The following is a 25,435-nucleotide window of genomic DNA, read 5'->3' on the forward strand; positions in this document are numbered from 1 at the left end:
AAGGTTGTAGGCGGCCAGATGTTGAAGTTTAAAAGGGTTTGGGAGGGGCGCCTGGGTGACTCAGTCAGTTAAATGTCCCACTTCGGCTCAGGTCATGATCTCATGGTTTGTGGGTTCGAGCTCCGTGTCCGGCTCTGTGCTGACAGCTCAGAGCCCGGAGCCTACTTCAGATTCTGTGTCTCCCCCTCTCTCTGCCCCTCACCCACTCATGCTCTGTCTCTCAATAATCAATTAAAAACGTTAAAAAAATTTTTAAACGGTTTGGGAGCCCTTTCTTTCCAAAGGAATAGAGCATGAAGTGAGACAGGGAGATCTTGAGCTTGGCATTGGTCCTCAGACCCTGCCCTGCCTCAGGGACCTGCAGCCTGCCTTCTTCCCCCAGCATCCAGGAGACAGCATTCCCAGAGGCCACCCTGCACTCTCAGTCAGGGGGCATTGGAGTCTCAGAGCTGGCAGGGACCTTAGAGCGCCCATTTTACAGATGACGACACTCAGACCCAGAGATGGTGTGGGTCTTACCGCCAGGTAGTGGAAGAGCCCCCAGACAGGCTCTCCCCGCCCTCCTTCCCCTCTCCCACGTTCTAGTCTCCTCCCCCTTCCGTGAGTTCTAAAAAGCCACAGGGCAGAGAAGCAGAATCTGCATATGGGTTCCCTGCTCCCTGTAGCAGCTCTGACAGGGAGCCCTGGGGGTCCAGTGACCCAGTCTCCCTCTATAACCAAAAAGCAGACCCTTGAGATTCCACACTTCCTGCTCAGACCTCAGAAAGTCAGCCTGGAGATGGGGAGTAGATGGAAAGGCTGGCCCTGCCTGCCCCTCTCAGGATGAGGCGCCATCTCCCCTTCCAATGAAGGGGTGCCCCCACCTGGGGAACAGTTTCTCCAGAGCTCCAGGATTTAACCAAGTGCCCTCTGGGAGCCGCAGTAACTCTTCCATCCCAGAAGGCCTGTGGCGGCCCATTAGTCCATCTAGAAGGGGAGCACCGCTGATGGGGGCCAAGGTTATGGCTTCATGCAACACACTACATAAGTGCCTCACCTGGGGGCCCAGGTGAGAGGGTGGGAATGGACCAGTGTGACTGCTAGAAAAACAAGGAAAGGGGGTTCCCGGGGGGCTCAGTGGGCCAAGAGTCTGAGTCTGACTCTTGATTTCAGCTCAGGTCATGATCTCATGGTTCGTGGAATCAAGTCCCTCAACAGGCTCTGGGCTGACAGCTCACTCTCGCTCTCTCTCAAAATAAATAAATAAACATTCAAAAAATTAAAAAAGGAAGGTCTCAGAGGGGCTTCTCGCCCCCCCACCCAGGCAGCCGAGGGAGGCAGGGGCTGGGAAAATTGGGCCCCAAATGCTGGAAGATGTTCCCCGCACCCACACCCAGGCACGCCCCTGCTCTCTTCTGGACTCTACAAGAGCTAGTTTGGGGTGAGGGGCAGATGGGTTCTTGCCTCCCAATTAGCCACTGATTTCACTTCCTGAGCCAGCCCCCGCTGGCTGCAGGGGAGGTTGGGGGGGGCATATACATGGCAGAGCCAGACTCCCAGGGGGCCAGTAGTAGGCACTCAGCCTGGGAAGAGCTCCTCGCTAACAGCCAAGCCCTTTCCCCGCCCAGGTGCCCTGGGGAGGATGAACACAGAGCAATCCCAGCCTCTCTCCAGGCCGGGGTAAAACCAGTGCAGACCCAGGAGGCAGGAGGGGCGCTCCTCGACTCAGAGTCCTCCCCATCCTCTGCCTCCCCAGGTCCTTCTCAGCCTCCAGCTGGACTCTCCCTTCTGTGAGCTGAGCCTCCTCTCCTCAGGTCCCCGTCTCTGCCCAGAATGCCCACCATGGGGACACCCACCAGGAGGAAGTCACACCTGCTGCTGCTAGTCTCTATGGCCCTTGTCTCCTCTCCAGGTAAGAGATTTCCAAAGTCCAGTAGGATGATTATCCCATTATATCACGGCTGTTATTTTAGCAATGACTTCAGAAATCATGGACTCTGCACTGCCCCGGCACTCAGGTTTCTGAGACCCATTCCTTTGCTAAACTTTTCCCATTTGTGGATCTTACCTTCCCCTTGAGGTTAGAAGGAATGAGTCTCCACCATAATATAGGTAGAAGAAGCATAATCCAGAGAGGGTAAGTGGCTTGCCTTGGGCCACACAGCAAGATTATGACATAATTGGATCTCTGTGGTATCAGCCCAGAGCCACAGCCTCTGAGGAGTTGTGCTATCCAATATGGTGGCCGCATGAAACTATTAAACTGGGATTAAATTAAAATTTAAAATTAGTCCTTCAGTTATACAAGCCACATATGGAAAGCACAGATTTATAGAACATTTTCATCATCACAGAAAGTTTTGTTGATGGCACTGCTCTAGTGTCCTCTAACTTGAGGAGATGGGGATCAGTACCACAAAACTTTAGGAGGGCTCCCCAGGGCCACACTGCAGCCTGGCAAAGGGACCTAGTGTGGAACAGGATGTGAGGAGACATGAGGCAGAGCAGGGGGTGACCTTTTGTCCAAAGGGACCCAAGCAGAGGATTCCATCCCAAAGGTGCTGCGAGGTAGGGAGAGGGGAGGAGGGAGGCTGGCGGAAGAAGAGGGCAGTGAAGGCCCAGATCGCAGGCTGGCCAGACTCGGAAGAGTGTCCCAAGAAGGAGGTACCAGAGACCCAGCCTGTCCAAGAGCCGGAGGGGGGTCTCCCACCCCCTCCTGCTGCACTGAGAGGCCTGTTGGGACTGCAGCTAGGGCCTCTCTGCCCTGACTCCCAGCCCAGATCAATAGATGCTTCTTTTCTCCTTAAAGATCTCTGGGGAGGGGAGGGGGGCTGCACCTGGGTGACTCAGTTGGTTAAGCATTCGACTTCGGCTCAGGTCATGATCTCATGGTTGGTGGGTTCAAGCCCCACGTCAGGTCTGTGTTGACACTTAGCTCAGAGCTCAGAGCCTGGAGCCTGTTTCAGATTCTGTGTCTCCTTCTCTCTCTAACCCTCCCCTGCTCATGCTATCTCTCTCTCTCAGAAATAAATAAAACAGGGGCGCCTGGGTGGCTTAGTCGGTTAAGCGTCCGACTTTTGCTTAGGTCATGATCTCGCGATTCGTGGGTTCGAGCCCCGCGTCGGGCTCTGTGCTGACTGCCAGCTCAGAGCCTGGAGCCTGTTTCAGTCTGTGACTCCCTCTCCCTCTGACCCTCCCCTGCTCACGCTGTCTCTCTCTCTCTCCTAGAAATAAACAAAAAATAAAAAATAAACATTTAAAAAAAAAAAGAAAGAAATAAAACACTAAAAAAACCTTTTTTTAAAAAAGATCTCCATGGGAGAAAGAGGACCCATTCCCCCACCACCCTTCCGGAGGTCTAGCAGCCTCTGACTCCGCCTGCCCATGCCACATCCCCTGCAAGGTTGCAGCCAGCACATTTTAGGTTCTCTGTCCCACTGGGCAGGGGGTACTCCACTAGCATACTTTCAGATGTTCTCATTCTGTCCTAACTCTCTCCCAGTCCTACACCCAAGTCAGTGAGGCTACTAGGAAATAGAGCCAACCTAGAGGCTGGAGGGGGGCTCCCAGCACCCCCATTCTCAGGCCTGGCTACCAGTGCCCCGCACCCACCAGGCCAGAGGAGCTGCTGGCATGGAGAGTCCCAGATGCGCAGAGCAGGAGACAGCCACCCCAGAGAGAGCAGTGGAGGGGAGCCTGGGATCCTCAGTGCTGCCCTCCCTTGGGGAAGACTCAGTGCCAAGACCAGGGACCACATTATCATAGGCAGGCGGTGTGGGCAGCCGCAGGGCTCTCAGACCCAGAGGTGCAGGAAAGCCCAGGGAGAGGGGACCTGGTCTGCCACATCCCTAAGCTCCAGGGACACGAGTGGAACATTCCATCGTGTATGGATGTATGGGTGGGCATGAGCACAGCCTCAGAAGAAGGTGTGGGGTGAGCGAGAGTATGTTTGTGGATGTTTAAGAGGGTGGGAATGTGAGCGGGCTGTTGTGTGGACCGGGTGCTACATTTGGGGGCATGACGAATGTGCATGGAAAGCCTTACAGCAAGTGTGATGGCTCTTGAACCCAGCTGCCCTTCAGAGTGCCCATAACGCATTCTGATTCAGCACCTCTGGGAAGGGACAGGGCCTCTGACAGTTGTGATAGGGAAGTGAGGTCAAGAATCATGGACACTGTGGTTAAGGATGCTGGCTGTGGGTGAGGCTGGCTAGGGTCCAAACCCGTGGGTCTGCTCCTTCTCACCGTGCGATTTGGAACAAGTTATTTAACTTTCCTAAATCTCAGTTTCCCCATGAGTTAAATGAGGAAACGGCAATACTTGTCTCATAAAGAGATTATGCGCAAGAAATATGGAGCATGGGGTCCGATAAACAACAAGCACTTGATAAAGAGCACTTGTTTTTATTATTATGAACTTATGAACATATGTAAATAGGCACACGTGGACATGAGTAGCTGGATGTCCCTGGGAACAGATGTGTGCATAAATGCGTATCTGACTACTGGAGTAGCTCAGAGAGGAATGCATGTATGTGTAATGTGTGTGTGCGTGTGAGGAAGTGTGTGTCGGTGAGAGGTGCGGAAATGCACATATCGGGCTGAGAGTGTGGATATGGCTGAGTGCAGGGGACAAAGCTTTTTCAGGAAGAAAGCCAGTCTCAGAGTATCAGTGTGCCTCAGGCCCATTCAGCCACCCCCCTGCCATGCCTGCAGAGTTACTGGAAGCTGCTATTATACAAGGTGATTCCCAGCAGCCTGGCTGCCCCCCATCACCCCTCCTTTCCCCCCATCCTGGCAGCCCCAGCTGGAGCAGGGGTCCCTACCCCCCACCACATCATTAACTTGGGATTAAGCTGGGCTCTCCAACTGAGATGATACTGGCGCCGCCGCCCCCCCCGCCCCCCCCCGCCCCCGAGGCCCTGGGGTGGCAGAGAGGGATAGTGATGGGTGGTGGGGAGGGGGAGGGGGATGCCATTTCAGGGAGCCCTGCCTCCTTCCTCATTCTGAGAGCTGCAGAACAGCTGCCCTCATTCCCTGGGGGTGGGGGGGGGGCCCGGGCTGGGCCTCAGCTGTGGCATGGGGGTGCACCCCCACCCCCACCCCTGGAACAGGGCTGACAGCCGGATGCACTGGAAGAGGAGGCACTAATTGGTTAATGGGGATCCCAGCCCCCACAACCCAGGAGGGCCTGAAGTCAGCTGGATTGTGGGGTAGGAGCCAATTAGGGGTGGCCTGGCTCCTATGTGATACCACAAAGGCGAAGCACGGCAGCCCCATGAGTCAGCAAGGAGAGCCCACTCCCCACCCCTGTGGGAAGGCAGGTGTGAAACACTGGCCTCCGTGCCTGTGTCCCCTGCCCTGGTGCATAAAGAAAGAGGCATCTGCCCTGGGGTGGGGGTGGGGGGGAGGCAGGCATGAAAACTTCATTTATTCAGCAAATTCGAGAGACCGGGGTCTAGATCTGCGTGTGCCACAGTCTTGCTCTGTGACCATGAGCAAGTCGTCCCCTTTTCTGGGCCTCTCTTTCTTGAATTATCACACAGGACTTGTATAAAAATGCCCCCAAGGGGGTGCCTGGGGGGCTAAGTCGGTTAAGTGTCCAACTTCCGCTCAGGGCATGATCTCATAGTTTGTGGGTTCGAGCCCTGTGTTGGGCTCTGTGCTGACAGCTAGCTCAGAGCCTGGAGCCTGTTTCGGATTCTATGTCTCCCTGTCTCTCTGACTCTTCTCTGCTCACGTTGTCTCTCTCTCTCAGAAATAGATAAAAACATTTAAAAAAAATTTTTTTAAATAAAAATAAAAATGCCCCCAAAACAACCCACACATGCTCTACCCACCCAGAGCCTTCCTTCTTCCCCTAAACTCCATCCCGCCCCTTGTTTGGGTCCAGCAGACATTTTCAGAGCACATACGCTGTACCAGACTGAACACTCCTACAGACCCTGGAAGGTGAGTTTGTATTCTTTCCATTTTACAGGTGAAGATGTTGAGGCTCAGAAGAGGTCTATAACAGCTGATAAGAGACCAAGAGCCAGAGCACTGGCCATTGGCCGGAAGGAGCATTAATTAGGCTCCAGGGACAAACATTGTCTCTCTTCCTCCTTAACCGGTGGTTTCCCATGCGCCTCACACCCTGCAGGCCAGCTGCCCCCACCCCGAGGGCCCCTGCATCTAGAACTCCCAGCAGCTTTTACAGTCCTCACCATCCTGTCCCATCCTTTAGTACCTCCCTCCCTGGGCTGCAGGCCCCTTGAGGAAGAGGGACCGTGTCTTATTCCTTTTCGCAACATAGTCTAGCCCAGTGCCGGGTACACAGCAGGTGCTCAATACCTGAGTGTGGCATGGGTGATTGACACAATGAACTTGGCCAGCCGGAACCAGCCCAACCCGCTGAAATTCGAGTTTCAATTAATTAAGATGAAGTAAAATTTAAAATTTGGTTTCTCAGCTGCACTGGCCACGTTTCAAGGACTTGACAGCAGGTGGCTGTGGCTACCGTAGTGGCCAGTGCAGAAAATGGAACCTTTCCATCATCGCAGAAAGTTCTATTGGACAGCAGTGTCCTGCTGGGCCCCAGGCCTGAGGCCACTGGTGCTCCTTCCCGACCTACAGCTTGGAGTTCAGCCCGGGGATCCCCGGCCACTTTTGGGCCTGTCTTTGAAGATCAGCCCCTCGGTCTGCTATTCCCAGAAGAGTCCACTGAGGAGAAGGTGACGCTAGCGTGCCGTGCCCGGGCCAGCCCTCCAGCCACCTATAGGTGAGACCCCCCTATGGTGGGTGCTGGGAGGCCCTGGGCAGCCGGGAAGTTTGGCCTCACAGCAGCCCTGCCACCAGGCTGGGTCCAGGAGGGTCTTCTCTGTCCCTGCTGCAGGTGGAAGATGAATGGCACCGAGATGAAGCTGGAGCCAGGGTCCCGCCACCAGCTGGTAGGGGGGAACCTGGTCATCATGAACCCCACCAAGGCCCAGGACGCCGGCGTCTACCAGTGCCTGGCCTCCAACCCCGTGGGCACCATCGTCAGCAGGGAGGCTGTGCTCCGCTTTGGCTGTGAGACCTGCAGGGGTGACAGGATGCTCCGGGGGTGGGGGGACGGGGGATAGAGAGCCGGGGAAAGTGTCTGGAAAGGGCAGGTGACTACTTCCCGGGGAGGTTGAACTGCGGGAGGCCCCCAGGCTCGGAGACGGTGCCCAAGTGCCGGATCTTTACCTCCAGTTCTGCAGGAGTTCTCCAAGGAGGAGAGGGACCCTGTGAAAACCCACGAAGGCTGGGGGGTGATGTTGCCCTGTAACCCACCTGCCCACTACCCAGGTGAGTCGGGACCCTGGCCCAAGGTTGGACAGAGGGCGCAGGAGGGGCTTTGAGCCACTCAGCAGAGAAGGGACGAAGGAAAAGGTACTGAGTGACCTTGGACGCACTGATCCCTGGGTCCCCAACTCAAAATGATTTTGTGTTTCTGTTGTGAGTCTGTCATTCTCTAGCTCGGTTCCCTGCCTCCTCCTTCAGACTGGGAGCACCCCGAGGGCAGGAGTAAAGTCACATCTTCCTTCTGGGTCTCCCCTCAGCGCCAGCTCCAAGCACGGGGCTCTCAGAACTAGGTCCAGGGATCCCCACCAGCACGCTGAGGGCCCCCCCCCATAGCTGCCCCATCAGCCCAGCGCTCCACGGTTTCCTCAAAGCCCCCACACCCTACATAGGCCTGTCCTACCGCTGGCTCCTCAACGAGTTCCCCAACTTCATCCCGACGGATGGGCGTCACTTCGTGTCCCAGACCACGGGGAACCTGTACATTGCCCGGACCAACGCCTCAGACCTGGGCAACTACTCCTGCCTGGCCACCAGCCACATGGACTTCTCCACCAAGAGCGTCTTCAGCAAGTTCGCTCAGCTCAACCTGGCGGCGGAAGGTCAGGGTTGGTGGGCGTGGCAGGGAGGAGCTGAACGGGTCAGCAGACACTGGGAAAGAGGGTTCTCCCCTGGAGGAGGTGAAGAGCGGCTCCGCTTGCAGAGGCTGGGGCCTGGGGCCTGGACCCTCAGACCCCTGGCCAGGCCCCCAAGGGGAACGGGGGTCAAGAACGAGTCAGCTCTGAGCTGTGCTGAGACCCTAAGTACCGAGCCTGTATCATTTGCACCTGATCTGCAGACTCCCTGTCTCCCCAGACACGAGGCTCTTTGCACCCAGCATCAAGGCCCGGTTCCCGGCAGAGACCTACGCGCTAGTAGGACAGCAGGTCACCCTGGAGTGCTTCGCCTTCGGGAAGTGAGTGGTGGAGGAGGTCCCTGTCAGAGCCCCTCAGGGGCATGGGTGACCCCCGGGAGAGGGCAGGTGGGGTCCCCCTCGGTCATCCTGGTACCCTTCGCAGGGTCTAGCAGAGCACCGGACCCACAGTGGATAGTGAGCACCACTCACTGAGCACTCTCTCTCTCTGAGTGAGGACGCCATGCACACCAGGGGCCTGACACACAGCGGGCCCTCCCAGCAATGCATGCCAAGACAGCTAATGCAACACCCCAGGCTGAGGGCAGGTAGCCCAGGGTATGAACCCCAACCTGGCATGCTGGGTTCAAATCCCAGCTCTGTCATTTGCTGGCTGGGAGACGATGGGTAAACTACTTAACCTCTCTGTGCCTCTTTGTCCTTATTTGTACATAGTAATAATCATAGTACTTCTATGTGAAGTGCTTAGCACAGGGCCTGGATTTAGTAAGTGTTCTATGAGTGCTGACAGTTATCTTTTTAAAAATTGGGATAGAAATCTCCTCTCCTAGAAGAAGGATTCACTGGAACAGGGCTAAGCAAAGAGCAGGTGCTCAAACAAATGTCTGTAGAACAATTAATGTGATTTGTACATCGGTCCTCTGTTCCCCAATATCTCCTGTGGTTACCCAGGATGTCCACTGCTTGGTGAATAGTTATCGGATTTCCAGAAAATTCATATTTAAAGCACATGAGAGGGTAATAAGTTAACCCTTTAAGAGTCACTGATAATTCAGTCCATTTTAGTACACAGGATACTAATGACTACAGCCCTTTTGAAAAGCAGAGGCAAGGCCTTGTTGGGGAGAGCGGGGAGGGGACCCCATAAAATCCCAAGTTACAAGCCACTGCTGAGGAGGGCAGTCCCAGAAGAAGCATGGTGGTCAGTGCAGGGTGGGAGTGGGGAGAGCAAGTCAGCTTCAGGGTACAGGCCACACAGAAGACCAAGTTCACGGGTGTCACAATTATTGCAGGGGAGAGGAGGAGAGAGAGGGGCCCTACTTCTTGCCACTTTCCCACCTGTGCTCTGAGCCTGTCTGGAAGAGGCCGGCCCCTCCCTTCCCCCTTGCCTCTCTCCCTCTGTCCCCTCCCAGACCCGAGTCCAGACCCGAGTCCACATCCCCACCTGCCCGGCACTCAGGAGAGAGTCTGTGTGTGAGAAGCTGCAGGCACAGGGCCGTCTACCCAGCATAGCAAACCCGCTCTGGCTTTGTCTTCCCCACCAGCCCTGTCCCTCAGATCAAGTGGCGTAAAGTGGACGGCTCCTTGTCCCCCCAGTGGGCCACAGCCGAGCCCACCCTGCAGATACCCAGCGTCAGCTTCGAGGATGAGGGCACCTACGAGTGTGAGGCAGAGAACTCCAAGGGCCGCGACACCGTCCAGGGCCGCATCATCGTGCAGGGTACAGAGCTGGGGTCCCCTCTCCCCCAGCCTTCTTCACTCTTATCCCTGAGGAAGCGGATCCAAAAGTCAGGGAGGGACTGGGTGGCCCCTTGCTTAAGCCTTCTTGCCCCAGGGTTGCACTGGGGGTGGGAACAGAAGAAGCTAGAGCTTTAGTCAGGGTTGCAGAAAGCAATGGAAGGCTTTAAAATGATTTAAGTTGCTCAAACAGCCACTGGCACAGACACGAAGTGCTGACCTTCAGCCTGCGTCTCACAGCCCCCAAACCCTTTCCCGGAATGCTGATGGCGCCCTCTGCTGTCTGTTACAGGAACTGTAGCCCTGCGATCCTGGTCCATTGTGAAAGGGGGGCTCCTCTCAGCTCATCCCCAGATCTTTCTCTCCCTTGCTCCCCACAGCTCAGCCGGAGTGGCTCAAGGTGATCTCCGACATGGAGGCTGACATCGGTTCCAACCTGCGTTGGGGCTGTGCAGCGGCTGGCAAGCCCCGGCCCACAGTGCGCTGGCTGAGGAACGGGGAGCCTCTGGCTTCCCAGGTAGGACACCCGGGGCTTCCTGCACACCAACCTGGTCCCCTCACCTTCCAGACTCCCCCCACCCAAGCCTGTACCACCATTGGCAGCTTCTCTGGGACAACGAGGGCGCCTTGGGTGGCTGGTTCTAGGTGCTTCTTTCCACCCCAGATTCACATGGCCACAGGCTGGTCAACTGGCTAGGGTCCTGACTAGAGGTTCCAGAGACCTGGATCCAGGCACAACCCAGTCACAAAATCACTGTGCTGCCCTAAGTAGGTCACCTCGTCCCTCTGGCTGCAGTGTGCTGATATGCAGGGGGGTGAGGGTGCAGGAGGCCTGGAGAAGCTCAGTCCTAGGACTCCAGGAGGCCCCGGAGGACACAGGGCATATGAGCCCCTCAGTAGGAGGTGCCGCCTAGCATCTCTGCTGCACCCGCCCCTCCCCCTTAGTGCGCCAGTGGTCCTGATGCCCCGACTCTGCCCTCTCCTGCACAGAACCGCCTGGAAGTGGTGGCTGGGGATCTGCGGTTCTCCAAGCTGAGCCTGGAGGACTCCGGCATGTACCAGTGTGTGGCAGAGAACAAGCATGGCACCATCTATGCCAGTGCTGAGCTGGCCGTGCAAGGTACAGGGCCCAGGGAGGCAGGGGACACCCACAGGGACACACAGGCGGGTGCTTAGGAGCTCTGAGTGCTGGTATTTTCCTTTCTTTTTCTTTTCCTTTTTCTTTTTTATATTTCGGTTTATTTATTTTGGGGGCAGGGAGGGGCAGAGAGAGACAGAGAATCCCAAGTAGGCTCCATGCTGTCAGCACAGAGCCCGATGCGGGGCTTGATTCTACAAACTGTGAGATCATGACCTGAGCCAGAATCAAGAGTCAGACGCTCAACTGACTGAGCCACCCAGGTGCCCCTGAGCTGTGGCATTTCTAAACACACGCTGGTGGCTTCCCTTAGTTTTCCAGCGCCTTCCGAGTAGAAGACAGGGATTTAAGAAAGGAGAGGAGACACTAGGTTGAGTGCTTCTGGAAGACGGAGTCCCTTACTTGTTCCATATCCCGGCCCGGCTACAGTGTTTGCTGCAGTGAAAGAAAGGTGGCAAAAGCCATTGGAAACCAAGTCAATTTGATGTGTATTTAAACCACTGCCTTCAGCTATGTGAACTTTGGCAACTTAATCTCCTTGTGTCTCGGCTTCTTGATTTATAAAATGTGGGCAATAAAAGTCCTGCCCTGATACTGCTGTTTGGAGGATTTAATGAGATAGAGGTAAAGCATAAAGGAACTGGCCATCACATAACAGATGCCAGCTGCCGCTGGTGTCCTTCATTGTGTGACTTGAGCTCATGGGGCCTCAGTTTTCTCATCTGTAAAATGGATATAATGATACCTATCTCATCAAATTGGAGTGAACGTAACTAAGACTCATGCATTTCTTTGTTCATATGACCAGTATTTATTCAACAGCTCCTAAGGAGTGAACGTGAAAGATATTCACGTAATCTTCAAGTATTTTACAATCCAGTTGAGAGAGAGGAATGATCAGAAAATCAAATAATTAAATAAGCTGGTTTTGGACAGCCATAAAAAATACAGTATAAAGAAAATCTAGGGGCACCTGGGTGGCTCGGTTGGTTAAGTATCTGATTTCAGCTCAGGTCATGATCTCACGGTTCATGCCTTCGAGCCCCACATCAGGCTCTCTACTGTCACCGCAAACCCTTCTTTGGATCCTCTGTACCCCTCCCTCTGCCCCTCCCTTTCTCTTTCTCTCTCAAAACCGAATAAACATTTTTTAAAAATCTAGCAGAGCGGTAGGAGTAAGGTGGGGCCAGTTAGATGGGATGGTCAGGGGAGACCTCTCTGAGGAAGTCACATTTGGGGTATGACCTGAGTGTTAACAAGGAGCCAGCCATGTGAAGATCTCAGGGATTTTTAAGCAAGACAAATGGCAAGTGCAAAGGCCCTGAGGCAGGAACAATCTTGACAACCTCAAAGGACAGCAAATGGCCCAAGGTGACTGGAGCATAATAAATGAGGGAGAGTGGCATGCGATGTGAGGGGGAGGCAGAGTCCTATTTGTGTGCCAACCTTGGATTTCATCCTGAGTGCATGTTTAAGTTTCATAAAAGCTATGCCAGGCTGCTGGGTGGAGCAGAATATTATAGAAAGAAGGTGCAAAAACAGGAAGACCTCCTAGGGGGCTTTTCAATAGTTTGGCAGGAGACTTGGTGGCTTGGACCAGCGTGGTGGCAGTGGGGGCGGGGCGATGGGAAGGGGCTGGATTCTGGGTGTGTTTTAGCGCTGGTGCTGCTGGAAGTCCCTCATGCACTGGCCTGGGAGGGGAGAGGTAAAATGTTCCGCGTGGAGTCAGGTGACCCCTTCATCAAGGGCAACAGGTACTGGGATTCCCTGGGTGACTGCAGGGCACTCACTTTCCTTCTAGCACTGGCCCCTGACTTCAGGCTGAACCCCGTGAAGCGCCTGATCCCCGCAGCCCGCGGGGGAGAGATTGTCATCCCCTGTCAGCCCCGGGCGGCCCCAAAGGCTGTGGTGCTCTGGAGCAAAGGCACCGAGATTCTGGTCAACAGCAGCAGGTACGAACCCGGCTCGACCCGGGGCAATCCTGCTCCTCCTCGTCCACCATGAAGGCGAGGCCCCTCCCCATGCCAGCCGCAGCGTGGCCCTCGGTCGGCCACACCTGCTTTCTCCTTGCCACAGAGTGACCGTGACTCCGGATGGCACCTTGATTATAAGAAACATCAGTCGGTCAGATGAAGGCAAATACACCTGCTTTGCTGAGAATTTCATGGGCAAAGCCAACAGCACGGGCATTCTGTCTGTGCGAGGTGAGGGGTGTGGCTTGGTGGGGGGAAGGGGGGCTCAGCCACCACAGGGTCCCAGTCCCTCCTTGACACCCTGTTCTTGTGTTCCCACCTTCCTTTTGGCTTGGGTTTGGTTTTGAGGCTTCATTTGGGACCATCTCCCCACCACCATCCAGAATCCACTCCTGCCTCCACTCCACACACTTGCAGGCTGCCTGCCGGGAGGTCAAGATCCTGTTGGCCGCGCTGCCTCTTCTCTCTCCTGGCGTTCAGGACACACCCCCTCACCCTGCCCCCTGCCCCTGCCCGGGCCTCCTTCCTCCCCATCTACCCGGGGGCCCTGTTTTGCTTGGCAGACGCAACCAAGATCACTCTGGCCCCCTCGAGCGCTGATATCAACTTGGGGGACAGCCTGACCCTGCAGTGCCACGCCTCCCACGACCCCACCATGGACCTCACCTTCATCTGGACCCTGGACGACTTCCCTATCGACTTTGACAAGCCTGGGGGTCACTACCGGAGGGCCAGCATGGTAAGACCAGACGACCCAGAAGGGTTCTTCCCTTCTTCTGGACAGACAGGGGACCCAAGATGTCCTTGACCATGACCACCCCCAAAGCCTTTCCCCGTTCCCTCAGGAATGCCATGCATGGCAAGCTTACCCTTAGACTCGGAAGAACCACCCTCCCTTCGAAGGCAGTTCCCAGCGTTCTACCCAAAGGCTGTGGATTTAGGAGAGGGTTAGGGACAAATGTGGAATGCCAGGCACCCAGCAAGACTCCCTCCCCTCTACTGTTCTCGTTATCCTGAGCCCAGGGCAAATGACCTCGTTAACTTGGACCATGGCTTCCTTTCTTCACTTACAAACTGTTGCTTAGTCCCGTGGTACTAAGTGGGGGCTAGCTGATTCCACCCGCTGAACAGACAGAGACTCTGAGATGACGAGGGGTCCACGGACATAACGGAGCAGGGGACTCCGAGCCCTGCCTCATGGCTCACAGCTAGTTCATTGCACCAGCCAGGGCTCCTTCCTCTGACCTGCACCCGCCCTCCTGTCCCCCATGTGCAGAAGGAGACGGTGGGGGATCTGACCATCCTGAATGCGCAGCTGCGCCACGGCGGGAAGTACACGTGCATGGCCCAGACGGTGGTGGACAGCGCATCCAAGGAGGCCACGGTCCTGGTCCGAGGTGATGGGGTTTCCCACCCCTCCCCCCACTCCCTCTGAGCCTCCCTCAGAAGGCTCTTCTGACCTTCACTCCTAACTCTCCTCCACTCCCCAAAAGCTGTGGGGGAAGGGCTTCTGAGATAAGTTCCAGGAGTCGAACTTATCCTGTGGTTTTTCAAAGGTCCCAAATGAATTGTAAAAATCCACTTCCCAAGACTGAAGAACGTTGCTGAGGCCAGTTTTCAAAGCCTAGTGCTGGGAAATCTGTACACATCTCTATGGGAAGGCCTCTGTGATGCCCTCCAGCCTTGAACACATCTTTTCCACCTTCCAACCCCCATCTGCCACTCGCCGCCCTCCCACCTCATGTGTGTCTGCTGCGCCCTCTGCTGCCGACTCTTGGTACTGCACCAGCCCAAGCCAGCCTGGCTGGCTCGAATTTTGAGGTTGCCCACTTCTGACCCAGTGTGCTCTCTGTGGTGCAGGTCCGCCGGGTCCCCCGGGAGGTGTGGTGGTGAGGAACATTGGTGACACCACCGTCCAGCTCAGCTGGAGCCGAGGCTTTGACAACCACAGCCCCATTGCCAAGTACACCCTGCAAGCCCGCACTCCACCTGCAGGGAAGTGGAAGCAGGTTCGGACCAGTAAGTGTGAGGCTCCACCTAGGCCGGTGCTGATGAGGCCTGGCTGAGCCTGGAACTTCAAAGGGGTACAACCTGAGGTCCTCTGCCTGCAAGGGGCTCCCGGGCCATTGGGGGAGGTGGTCATATGGCCGGCAAGAGAGTGGAAGAGAACTGGAGAAGGGGAGGGTCTCCGTCTGTGCCCTCGGAGCATTGGCAGATCATTACTGGGGCCCCCACTGATGCACACAGCACAACAAAGGCTCCCCGGCAGGGGAGTCTACTAGTTTCCCCATTATTTCTAAAAGACGTGTTGAGCACTGAGTGCATGGCAGGCACCACCGTGAGGGCTGGATATGATGAGGTGAGTCGGACCCAGTCCCTGCCCTTTCCGTCTGGACTAACGAGTGTGGGCACACTGACTTCGGTGTCTTGCAGATCCCGCCAACATTGAGGGCAACGCCGAGACCGCCCAGGTGCTGGGTCTCACCCCCTGGATGGACTATGAGTTCCGGGTCTTAGCCAGCAACATCCTGGGCACCGGGGAGCCCAGTGGGCCCTCCAGCAAAATCCGGACCAAGGAAGCAGGTCAGAGCTGTAGGTGTCTGTCCCAAAGAGCAGCAACGTCAGGGCACAGACCCAAGAGAGCCCCAGGCAGGCCACAGCCACGCGGAGTTCCAACCCTCCTCACCAGGCTTCAGACTCTAACACAAGAGAGGAGAAAGGGACGTGAGGCAGGCAGGGCTACTGCTCTGCACAACACACTCGGCCCTGGGCCATAGCCTGGGCCCGTGAGTGCTGCAAGAGCCTTCTAGTCCAAACCCCTTGCTGCATTTTACTTTATTTTTTTGTGTGTGTTTATTTATTTTGAGAGACAAGGAGGAGAGGGAGAGAGCGAGAGGGAGAGAGAATCCCTAACAGGCTCTAAGCTTAGCACCTGATGTGGGGCTCAATCTCACAACCGTGAGATCATGACCTGAGCCCAAATCAAGAGTTGGATGCTTAACCGACTGAGTTACTCAGGCACCCCAAACCCCTCATTTAAAAAAATGAGCCAACCTGGGGCACCTGGGTGGCTCAGTCGGTTAAGTATCTGACTCTTGATTTCAGATCAGGTCATGATCTCATGGTTCATGGGATCAAGCCCCACGCTGGGCTCTTTGCTGACAGCAGAGAGCCTGCTTAGGATTCTCTCTCTCTCCCTCTGCCCCTCCCCTGCTCCCTCTCTCTCAAAATACATAAATAAACATTTTTAAAAAATAGAAGTAAAAAAAAATTTGAGCCAACCTTACCACTGCAGGTGAATCTACAGTTATCTCAAAATAAAAGGTTTAAGTATTTTTTAATGGAAAAAATTGAAGTCTGGAGAAGGAAAGTGTCACACTGGCAGAGCCTGGACTTTAACTGAGGACCATGGGCTGATGGGCAGGTATCCTACCTAGCAGTTCATGAGCCGCTAAAATCAGTTAATGCGGAAGGTGTGTGTGTGTGTGTGTGTGTGTGTGTGTGTGTAGGGAAGCAGTCAGTGTCTTTAAGTCCTTTAGGTTGTTTCTTTGGGAGGAGATGCAATGGACAATCTTCCCACAAGTTCCCTGAAAGGCAGGTGGGTGTCAGAACCTGAGTGGGGGAGGCAAGGGAGAGAACCCAGGAGAGGAACACACACCCCCACACACTGCCTCTGAGACATTCACAGATAAAGGTCCAGATGACCTGGGGTCCTGCCTGAGACTGGCAAGGACCTTGCCCACCCACCCAAGCCTCCCACCCTTGATATGTAGTAAGGGTCCAACTTCTTGTGTCCCTTAAACATGCTTTCCCATGGGCCCCAGGCCAACTCTCCAGTCAGTCGACATTTTTAGCTGGTACCTCTCCTGAGTAAGGAATTTGAATGAATTCCTTAAAGAATCAAATGCAGGGTAGGGAGTGGTCTCCATTCTGGTATCCCAGTTGGTGAGCCAAAAACAACGATGATGCAAAAGAAAGATGATAGGCTTTGAAATCCGAAGAGTTGAGTTCAAATTTGAACTGTGCCATTCATTAGCTGTGTGACCTCAGGCAAGTCACTTAATTGCTCTGAGCTGTTAAGCACCCCTTACAAGGCCCTCAACTACAGTCATCAGAATCGAGTGATAAGTTTCCCACTGCTGTGTTCTCTGCAGAACTGTTTGACCCTCTGCCAAGTTACCCCCCTGCCAAGATTCGTGATCTAATTAAATGGTCTTGTTTTAATATCGGCTGTGTTGAATAACAGAGACAATTAGGGAAATCTGCCATGAAAGGAAAAATAATAATAAAACACTTTGCAACCCCAAAGAAATATCTTTTGCAATAACTCCAGCTCTGGATTATTCTTCCCCTTATTTTAAAGCAAATTGGAGTTGTCTGCTATTTAGTTGAAACTGACTAGAGAGAAGACAAAGATCATTATGGAGCACCTGCTATTCCAGAGCATGGCCTGTCATACAAGCCTGACACTGTCCTGTTTGATTGTATCCTTCTTACAGACCTTTGAGAGAAACATTATTATCCTCATTTTATGGAGAGGGGAATCAGAGGCTCAGAGAGGTTAAGTAAGCTGCCCCGGGAAACACAGGTAGTAAGTGGCAGAGATGGGATTTGATGTCAGGTCTGCCTTGACTCCAGAGCCCACATCCAGAGGACAAAACTAGAGCCAGTTTGAAGGGATGTCCCCGTCCTAGTCTGCTTCACAGGCACAGACGGAGGCCTCTGCCCCCTCACTGCCCATTAACAAGCCACATCTGTGTCCCTTGGCCCCGACAGCCCCCTCAGTGGCACCCTCAGGACTCAGCGGAGGGGGTGGAGCCCCTGGAGAGCTCATCCTCAACTGGACGGTAAGCTGCAGGGACAGAGGACAGAGATGGTCCTTTCCTTCCTCCCCCATCCTGACTCATCTCCAGATTCAAGCAGCGTGTAGAGAGGACCCAGACAGAGCCGCCGTGCATCCCAGAGCAGGCCACATCCCGTCCCTTCCCCTCGCACCCACCGTGGCACATGGTGTCCCGGGCTGCCCTTCTTGGCGAAGGCTGGGCGGGGCCGGAGGATGGGCAGGGAGATGCAGCCACCACGGCCCCTCGCCCATGCCACGCGCTCTTGCCCCCCAGCCCATGTCGCGGGAGTACCAGAACGGAGACGGCTTCGGCTACCTGCTGTCCTTCCGCAGGCAGGGCAGCACCAGCTGGCAGACAGCGCGGGTGCCCGGCGCCGACGCCCAGCACTTCGTCTACAGCAATGACAGCATCCAGCCCTACACACCCTTCGAGGTCAAGATCCGCAGCTACAACCGCCGCGGGGATGGGCCCGAGAGCCTCGTGGCGCTTGTGTACTCTGCTGAGGAAGGTGGGAGGCCCCCTCCGCACCTGCCGGGCCGTGGGGTGGGGGTGGGAGCAGGCTGTTCACACCCTGGCTCGATTCCCCGCTGGGGGGTGGGGGGGGAACGGCACCTGGCTGTGTTCCTAGCCCTTGCTCCCTTCTGTCCCCCTCAGGCCTGGGAGAAGGAGGAGGGAGGGTCTCTGGAAAGAGCTCTGTTTCTGTAGGAAACAGGGAGGCCTGGGGAATCCAAGCCAGTTCTGTATCAATCCCCAGAGCCCAGGGTGGCCCCTACCAAGGTCTGGGCCAAGGGGGTCTCATCCTCAGAGATGAACGTGACCTGGGAACCTGTGCAGCAAGACATGAATGGCATCCTCCTGGGGTATGAGGTGAGCACTGACCTGGGGCCCGGGGAGGAAGGGGGGCTGGGTCCCCTCACAGCTCACTAGTCATTCGTCCTGGGGTCACTCATTCACTGATGCAGTCTGTGCCATCCTGGCCATGCAGCCTTAGCCAAGCCCCTGTGGCTGATGTCCAGCACAAAAGACTGACCCACGGACAGCCTTGAAGTGAAGTGCTTGCCTAGAGCCAGCACTGGAAGCCATGCGAGCCCAGGGGAGGGGGAGGAGGAGGTTCTGGGAGTCGGCCTGCCCCTTTCATGCCAAAGCCCGGTTAGCCTCGTGTTCTCAGCCTGCAGAGAAGAGCATGGCCCCCTCTCTGTGCCCGCTGGTCGCCCTGTTCCTGGGAACTGGGGGCTCAGCAGACTCTGTACCGAGCTCTGAGACCCAAGTGACTCCCCACTGGGGCACCTTGTGGGGTGGACAGAGAGCAAGGGGGAGCACCAGGAAGGGAAGGAAGGACGGGCAAGAAACGTCACTGCGTAAGGGAGAAGGGTCCGGTAGGGATCCCGGTGATACCTAGCTCTGGCTTGGAGCACAGTGGGCAAGGCAGGCCCCACCCAGGAGGTAACACCAAACTGCCCTTGATGTGGACAAATATTTAACAGATGGTTTGCATATGTATTGGGCAGCCATTATAAGCTCATGGGGCAAGAGGGTGTGGGGGGGACTGCTTTGTAAGTAAAGATATGCATTTTGTATTCTTTAAATTAAAAAAATTAATGTTTATTTAGGAGAAAGGGAGAGTGCGAGCAGGGGAGGGGCAGAGAGCAAGGAGCGACAGAGGATCTGAAGTAGGCTCTGTGCTGACAGCACAGAGCTCAGTGTGGGGTTGGAACTCACAAACCTTGAGATCATGACCTGAGCTGAAGTCAGACACTTAACTGACTTGGGGCCTGACTGCTGACCCTAGGGTACCCCTGCCCCCTTCAGATCCGCTACTGGAAAGCCGGGGACAAGGAAGCAGCCGCTGACCGAGTGAGGACAGCGGGGCTGGACACCAGTGCCCGAGTCACTGGCCTGCACCCCAACACCAAGTACCACGTGACCGTGCGGGCCTACAACAGAGCGGGCACCGGACCCGCCAGCCCTTCTGCCAATGCCACCACCATGAAACCCCGTGAGTCTGTCTTCTGGGGCTGCGGGTGGCTCTAGCACCACTCTTTCCCCAGCGATGGAGACAAATGCTCTAGCCCACAAACCCCACGCTGGACAGAGACAAGGCAGCAAGACACATGAAAAGAGGGAGTAGAATTCAGGGCCGCTGAAGCACCTCTCCCTTCTCCAGCCTTTGGATTTTCATGTGGTTTGTTTCTTAGGCAGCTGAGATAGAAGGTTCTGGGTATAGGTCCTGTTGGGGCCAGACACTTAGAAAAAGGCTGGCTTAAGGCCAGGGGATGGCTGGTGAGGAATCATTTGGAACGTTTCCCAACCTTCTCCCTCTCCCGGCAGCTCCACAGCGGCCTCCTGGCAACATCTCCTGGACCTTCTCAAGCTCAGGTCTTAGTATCAAGTGGGATCCTGTGGTTCCTCTCCGAAATGAGTCTGCGGTCACAGGCTATAAGGTAAGGAAGGGATCAACCGGGCATTAAACGACAGGAACAGCGATCCATATTTCCAGGGGACACAGGGAGCCGCAGTTTATAGTAAGAGCGCTCTGAGTCCGACTTAAGCAGAGTTTGTGATCGTCAGAGCCACAAAATACACGAATGGCTTGTAGCAGAGACAAGAGAGGGGGCAGAAGGCTTGACTGCGGGAAGGCAGGGTTCAAGGGGGTGGGGCGGGACTAGGTGAAGTCCAAGGGTCCTTCCAGCCTAGGGAGTCAGCAAAGACGGTTCAGCTGCTCGCAAGCTTTCCTCCCATCAGCGAGGAGCTTGTTCAAGAGCCAGGCCCTGGTCAACGGGAAACAGGAAGGGCAAGGACCGGAACCAGATGGGCTCCTCCCAGGGCCCAGAGCTGGGGGAGAGAGAAGAATCGGCGGGTGTAAGTGAACTCTCCCTGGCTAACGTCCATCCCACAGATGCTGTACCAGAATGACTTGCACCCAGCTCCCACGCTCCACCTCACCAGCAAGAACTGGATAGAAATCGCAGTTCCTGAAGACATCGGTCATGCCCTGGTACAGATTCGGACCACAGGACCTGGAGGGGATGGGATCCCAGCAGAAGTCCACATCGTGAGGAATGGAGGTGCTGTCTTTCCCCCGAACCTTATCCCCCCGGAGTATCAGGGTCCATCTAGATGCCTGACAAAGGAATCATTCCCACCCAGACCAACCCCAGCCAGACCCCTGGGGGGAAGGGGAAGGTAGGCGGGAACCAAGTGTAATAGCGTTGGAACTGCCAGCCAGCACCCCCCGCCAGCCCCAACATCCCCGAAGGCCACAGAGGAGTGTGTTCCTTTCATGGGGCGCAGGGCCAGTCTGAAGGCCACAAAAGCACAGGCCTTACAGCACGCTGTAGGAAAAGGCCTGAGAACACTTCTGGGCCCTAAAATGGCCCACCCCGAGTCTCCTTAACAAAGGTCTGGATCCTGTCCTGAGGGTGGGGCAGGAGGGCGGGGCCGGCTGGCCCCGAGTCCACTGGACACAGTCCCCGCTCTTCCACCCGCTGGTTTCAGGCACAAGCATGATGGTGGAGAACTCAGCGATCTGCCCAGCCCCGCGTCCCGGCGCCATCCTCTCCCCGTCCGTGGCGATGCTGATCCTTGTAGCCTACCTGGAGCTCTGATCATGGCGCCCTCCCCCCACCTCTGCCACAGCCGGACACCCACCTCTGATGGACGCAGCCAGCTGGCCCTGGTCCCTTCCTGATGCCAAGGTGGCCCCACACTGTGCCTGACAATGGCTGGTTTTCAATACCTATTTTAAACAGTGCCCTTTTCGTAGGAGGTAGGATATTTCATATTCTGCCACAGGATAAAACCCGCGCAAGGATTTTTTTTTTTCTTCTTTAAGTCAAAAGACACCAGGCAGTGACTTCCATGATGATACTGAACCCTATGCCTGGGTCCTCCGGGGCGCCTGGATGGAAGCAACAAGCCCATAGGAAGAAGGGGGTTTGAAATGTGCATCTGCACATGCGGGGAGATGGACTCTGCTCCCTGACAGCGGAGTGTCTGGCGCGGTGGGAACACTGGACGCAAACGCAGTAGGGCAGAGCATAGATATCGGCGTCCCTCAGCATAGGAACAGGGCCAAACCTGGGACAAAGAACTCCCCTACTTCCTCGAGGGGCAGCACAGCTGGACCCTGACATTGTCCTTGATGACAGCCTACGCAGGTGGCAGAAAACCGGTGCCTCAAAGTCCGAGGCCAGAAGCCAGAGCTTTGGGGGATGAGATTCCAGACTGTCGGGGGTAAGAGCTAAAAGGGTTTGAGAAGTGGGGACACCTGGTGGAAAAGGGCACCAGGCTTGGCCCAAAGGCACAGTCCCAATGCAGGTGACGCTGCCCTCTTAGCCATCACTGCCAACCTGACCCTATCACTCCCAAAGTGACAGAAGCCACGACAGGTGGCAGAGTGACTAAAGGGCTTATCTCGGGGAGGTTCCCCACCCCACCATCCTGCACGGTCCCTCCAGGTGTGGACAGGAGACAGGAGACAAGCCTTGGGGGCCCACCCACTTCCTCCAGCTCAGCCTGCAGCCTCTGGGCCACCACCCTCCAGCACTGACTCGCTCAAGCCTGGGACAATAAGGCGACATCGGTTCTGTATGCTCTGGAGTCGGGAGTCTTCTGAGAAGGGCAAAGGATACATGTGGCCCTGGCTCTCCCAGCATTACCCTGGACCACCTGGCAGGACCCGTCCCCCAGGCTGCCTCCAACGGCTCTTTTGCATTTTCCCAGAAGAAAGAGGCACTAATAAATTTAGGGGCGTCCTATCATGTGCTCTGGGTACATTACCAGTCACAGGACATCGGAGCCGGAGGAGGCTTTCGAGCCCAACTTGCCGAAGCCCCTCACCTTACAGATGAGGGAACAGAGGGGTTAGGGACTTCCCGCGGTCACACAGCCTGTCTGAACTTCCTATCCCAGGCCGTCTGTCCCGAGGAAGAGGGCAGTGCTGAATGGCTACCGCCTGATTAAGAAAGTGTTGAGAAGGGCAAAGGGCTATGAAAACTCTGCTTCAAGAGGTTCAGGTGGGGAGATCGGCATGGCTGGGTCCCAGCCCAAGGCACGGGCCAATGCCGGGAGATACCAATCCTTCGCCTTTCGAGCCTGGGCCCTCAACATACAGTGCTGGCTTGAAGCCCTCTGCCACCTTTACCCTTGCTCCAGGGAAAGGCACCCAAACAAGGACAGGGATTCCACAAATCCAGGCAGCAATGGTGGCACAACCAGGAATCACCCCCCCTCCCCCAGCCCATGCTGTGACAGGTGGCCCTTCACAAGGGCCCTTGTAGGGGATAGGCCCACCGAGGACCCCAGAGCCTGGCTTCTGTAGTTTACAGTTAGAACTCTATTTTGTTACGGGTTTTTAACTTTTAAGTCCTGCTCTCTTTTCCAGGGCAGGCTTATGTTGATGTTTACCCGCTACAATTTTTTTAAAATATCAGCTCACACCACTTCTCCGGGCTACTGCTGCTCCCACCCCCCACCCCCCCGGCCCAGGACCGCCTCCCTGGAGCCACTGACCAAACCCTCCTCAACTGCTCCTATCCATAACCTCCCACCCCCCATGCAAGGTGCATGCGGGCTCAGCTAAGTGACTACATTCTGAACACAGAGACCCTAAGCAGTCTAGCACCCTTCCTGGTGGTCCCCTGTGGCTGTGCGCTGGACTGTCCCCAGCTCTACCACAAGGGGGATGCTGAGGGTACAAAACCTGCTTCCAAGGTTTAGCTGAGTCCTGCCTCACTGCCTTGGGCTGCAGCGGGGGAAACAGGGGGACAGGTGTCTAGATGCTGGGGCCAGAGGGATGAGCTGGTTTCGCACAGGACGTCACCAGTAAGGCTGGAGACTGCAGTCCCTGAGCTTGCTTGAGTCAAAAGGCACTTACGACCAAGAGTCTTAGTTCTAATGAGGTCCATTGGCAAAGGGGAGGAAAGCAGACCCCCTGGAAAGCCTAGGACAGGTTTTTAGCTAGGAAAACCCAGCCCGGGAAGACCCCATCGAACTTGTCTGGAAGATGGAGAGCTGTGTACGAAAACGCAGGCTCCTGCAGCCTGAGAGCTCGGGCAGAGTACGAATTAAGGTTTAGTAAGACCGTAGGTGACCTGAGGACATGCAAGCTTATAAAACAGACTCGTCTCCTGGTGAGGAGGCTTGGACAGGAGCTTGCATGCAGGCAAAAGAGCCCCCCTTCCTGCCCGAGGGGCCTCTGATGTTCCTCGTCTCTGCTCAGATGGGCTGAGTCTCACTCCTGCTGTGGTCAGTAGTCAATTTTGGATCTCTCCCCGCTCACACACCAAGCCTCAGAGGCGGCGACAAGGGGGACAGCCACAAACAAGTGCTTTACCCCACAGCTTAGTGGCCAGTAAGTGCCTTGAGGACTAGGGACAGAGACAGCCTGCAGTCAGGGCCAAGGGAGACAGTCTCTCTCTGTCCTGCGTATACTTGGGCTCAGCCTCCAGGTCCCTGTGGCCCTGGTCTTGGCTACTCAGTCCTCATTGCTCTAACAGTCTTGTATACCTCGCCTTCAGGGGGACAGGAGTTCTCTCCAGATCAGGTCTCGCGGTCCAGCCGGGCCATGAAATGATACAGATGGGCCACGGGATGGAAAGGCCATGAGGAGGGGCTTTTATTTTTTTTTCTTTTGATAAAATAACAGGAGATCTGAGATTAGACATCAGGAAGAGCTTCTGCAATGAGGCCCTAAGGTGAGTAATTAAGAGGCTTCTTCCTTTTCTAGGGACCTTTAAGGAATTTGGACAGCTGTTGGCCTGGGGTCTAGGTTAGGTGAAGTCTGGGTGTGTGAGGGCATGCTGTTGAATGTCCCTCTAGCGCCAAGTCTTGGAGCCCCTTTCTGCTGCAGCTCCTTCCCGTACGGGTGGGGACAGCCATCAGTCACCAAGGGGGAAAGCTCACCTCAGGCATTTTGTGGAGGACATTGTCTCTCAACAGTATCAGGGCCATCTGGTCTACCCTGGGCAAGAGCCCAAGCTGGCTGAGGACACTGTATTCCTTCATCTCCTCCCCACCCAGAGGACCCCCTTTTCTCTTCCTGGCTCAGACATGTGACGGCCAGCTGGGCATCTTCGGGTCAGAGGGCTAGACTTCTCAAACTTCGTTTTGAGGCTCAAGTGTGGTGCCCCATTTTCCCAGGTCAGACCTACCCTGGGTGTCATCCTGTGATGACTGAGGTTGCCAGAGAGGCTCCCGGCGTGGTGTGAGGGACTAGGTGGGCATGTTTAAGGGACTTCTAAAAGCTCCATGGAAAGAGGAGCCTGGTAGCTGTATATAGGGTCATAGACTTTAGGAAGGCAGGATAATAAAGGGAAGCCAGGGAGGAAAACAAATAGGTCAGATAATGTTGCCCCAAGGCCCAGGAAGCCGAGTATCCTTAGCTGGGGTGCACCCTGCCTTGGCCCCTAGACTCCAACTGACCCAGCCCCATCCAGGGCCTGCACAGCTTAGTCTCGTGGCTGGGCGAGGGCTAGGGCTTCTCCAGACCACCGACCTGACCCCATCTTTGTTGAAATGGAACCACTTCCATTGGCCTATTGTTTGTCTCTCTTGTACTTCTTGTAATGGTAGTTATTTATTGACTCTGGTAGCAGGCAGTTCTTAAATAAAGATGATTTCTCAACCTGACAAGGCAGCTGGCACCTGCTGCGGGTGTTTTTATCATCGGGCTGAAGCATGCCTCCTGACCTGTTCTCGAACCCCAGGCTTGGAGCTGATGCCCTCCCCTTCACACAGTTAGCTCCAAGGAAGGAACAAGACAGAGTCCCACCTGCTTCATGCATCCCTGGGAGGGGGAAGAACTGACCCAAGGGGCTTTAAGACAG

General features: G+C 55.5%; 1 protein-coding gene across 1 annotated transcript; it reads left to right on the plus strand.

Moving 5' to 3' along the window:
* The first annotated feature begins 1,758 nt into the window (after nucleotides 1–1,758).
* Nucleotides 1,759–25,238, plus strand: CNTN2 (contactin 2). The gene is made up of 22 exons (XM_039227639.1): nucleotides 1,759–1,891; nucleotides 6,594–6,738; nucleotides 6,853–7,028; nucleotides 7,194–7,289; nucleotides 7,676–7,885; nucleotides 8,139–8,238; nucleotides 9,462–9,637; nucleotides 10,035–10,171; nucleotides 10,645–10,774; nucleotides 12,594–12,744; nucleotides 12,869–12,996; nucleotides 13,329–13,504; nucleotides 14,042–14,162; nucleotides 14,626–14,784; nucleotides 15,199–15,348; nucleotides 17,542–17,612; nucleotides 17,883–18,117; nucleotides 18,364–18,476; nucleotides 19,419–19,605; nucleotides 19,938–20,050; nucleotides 20,506–20,674; nucleotides 21,105–25,238. The coding sequence occupies exons 1-22, from the start codon at nucleotides 1,813–1,815 to the stop codon at nucleotides 21,212–21,214; spliced, it is 3,132 nt and encodes a 1,043-aa protein (XP_039083570.1). The 5' UTR covers nucleotides 1,759–1,812; the 3' UTR covers nucleotides 21,215–25,238.
* Nucleotides 25,239–25,435: the final 197 nt, after the last annotated feature.

This window comes from Hyaena hyaena, unplaced genomic scaffold (genome assembly GCF_003009895.1).
Source record: "Hyaena hyaena isolate Hyena2069 unplaced genomic scaffold, ASM300989v1 scaffold_28, whole genome shotgun sequence".
NCBI classification, from domain to species: Eukaryota; Metazoa; Chordata; class Mammalia; order Carnivora; family Hyaenidae; genus Hyaena; species Hyaena hyaena.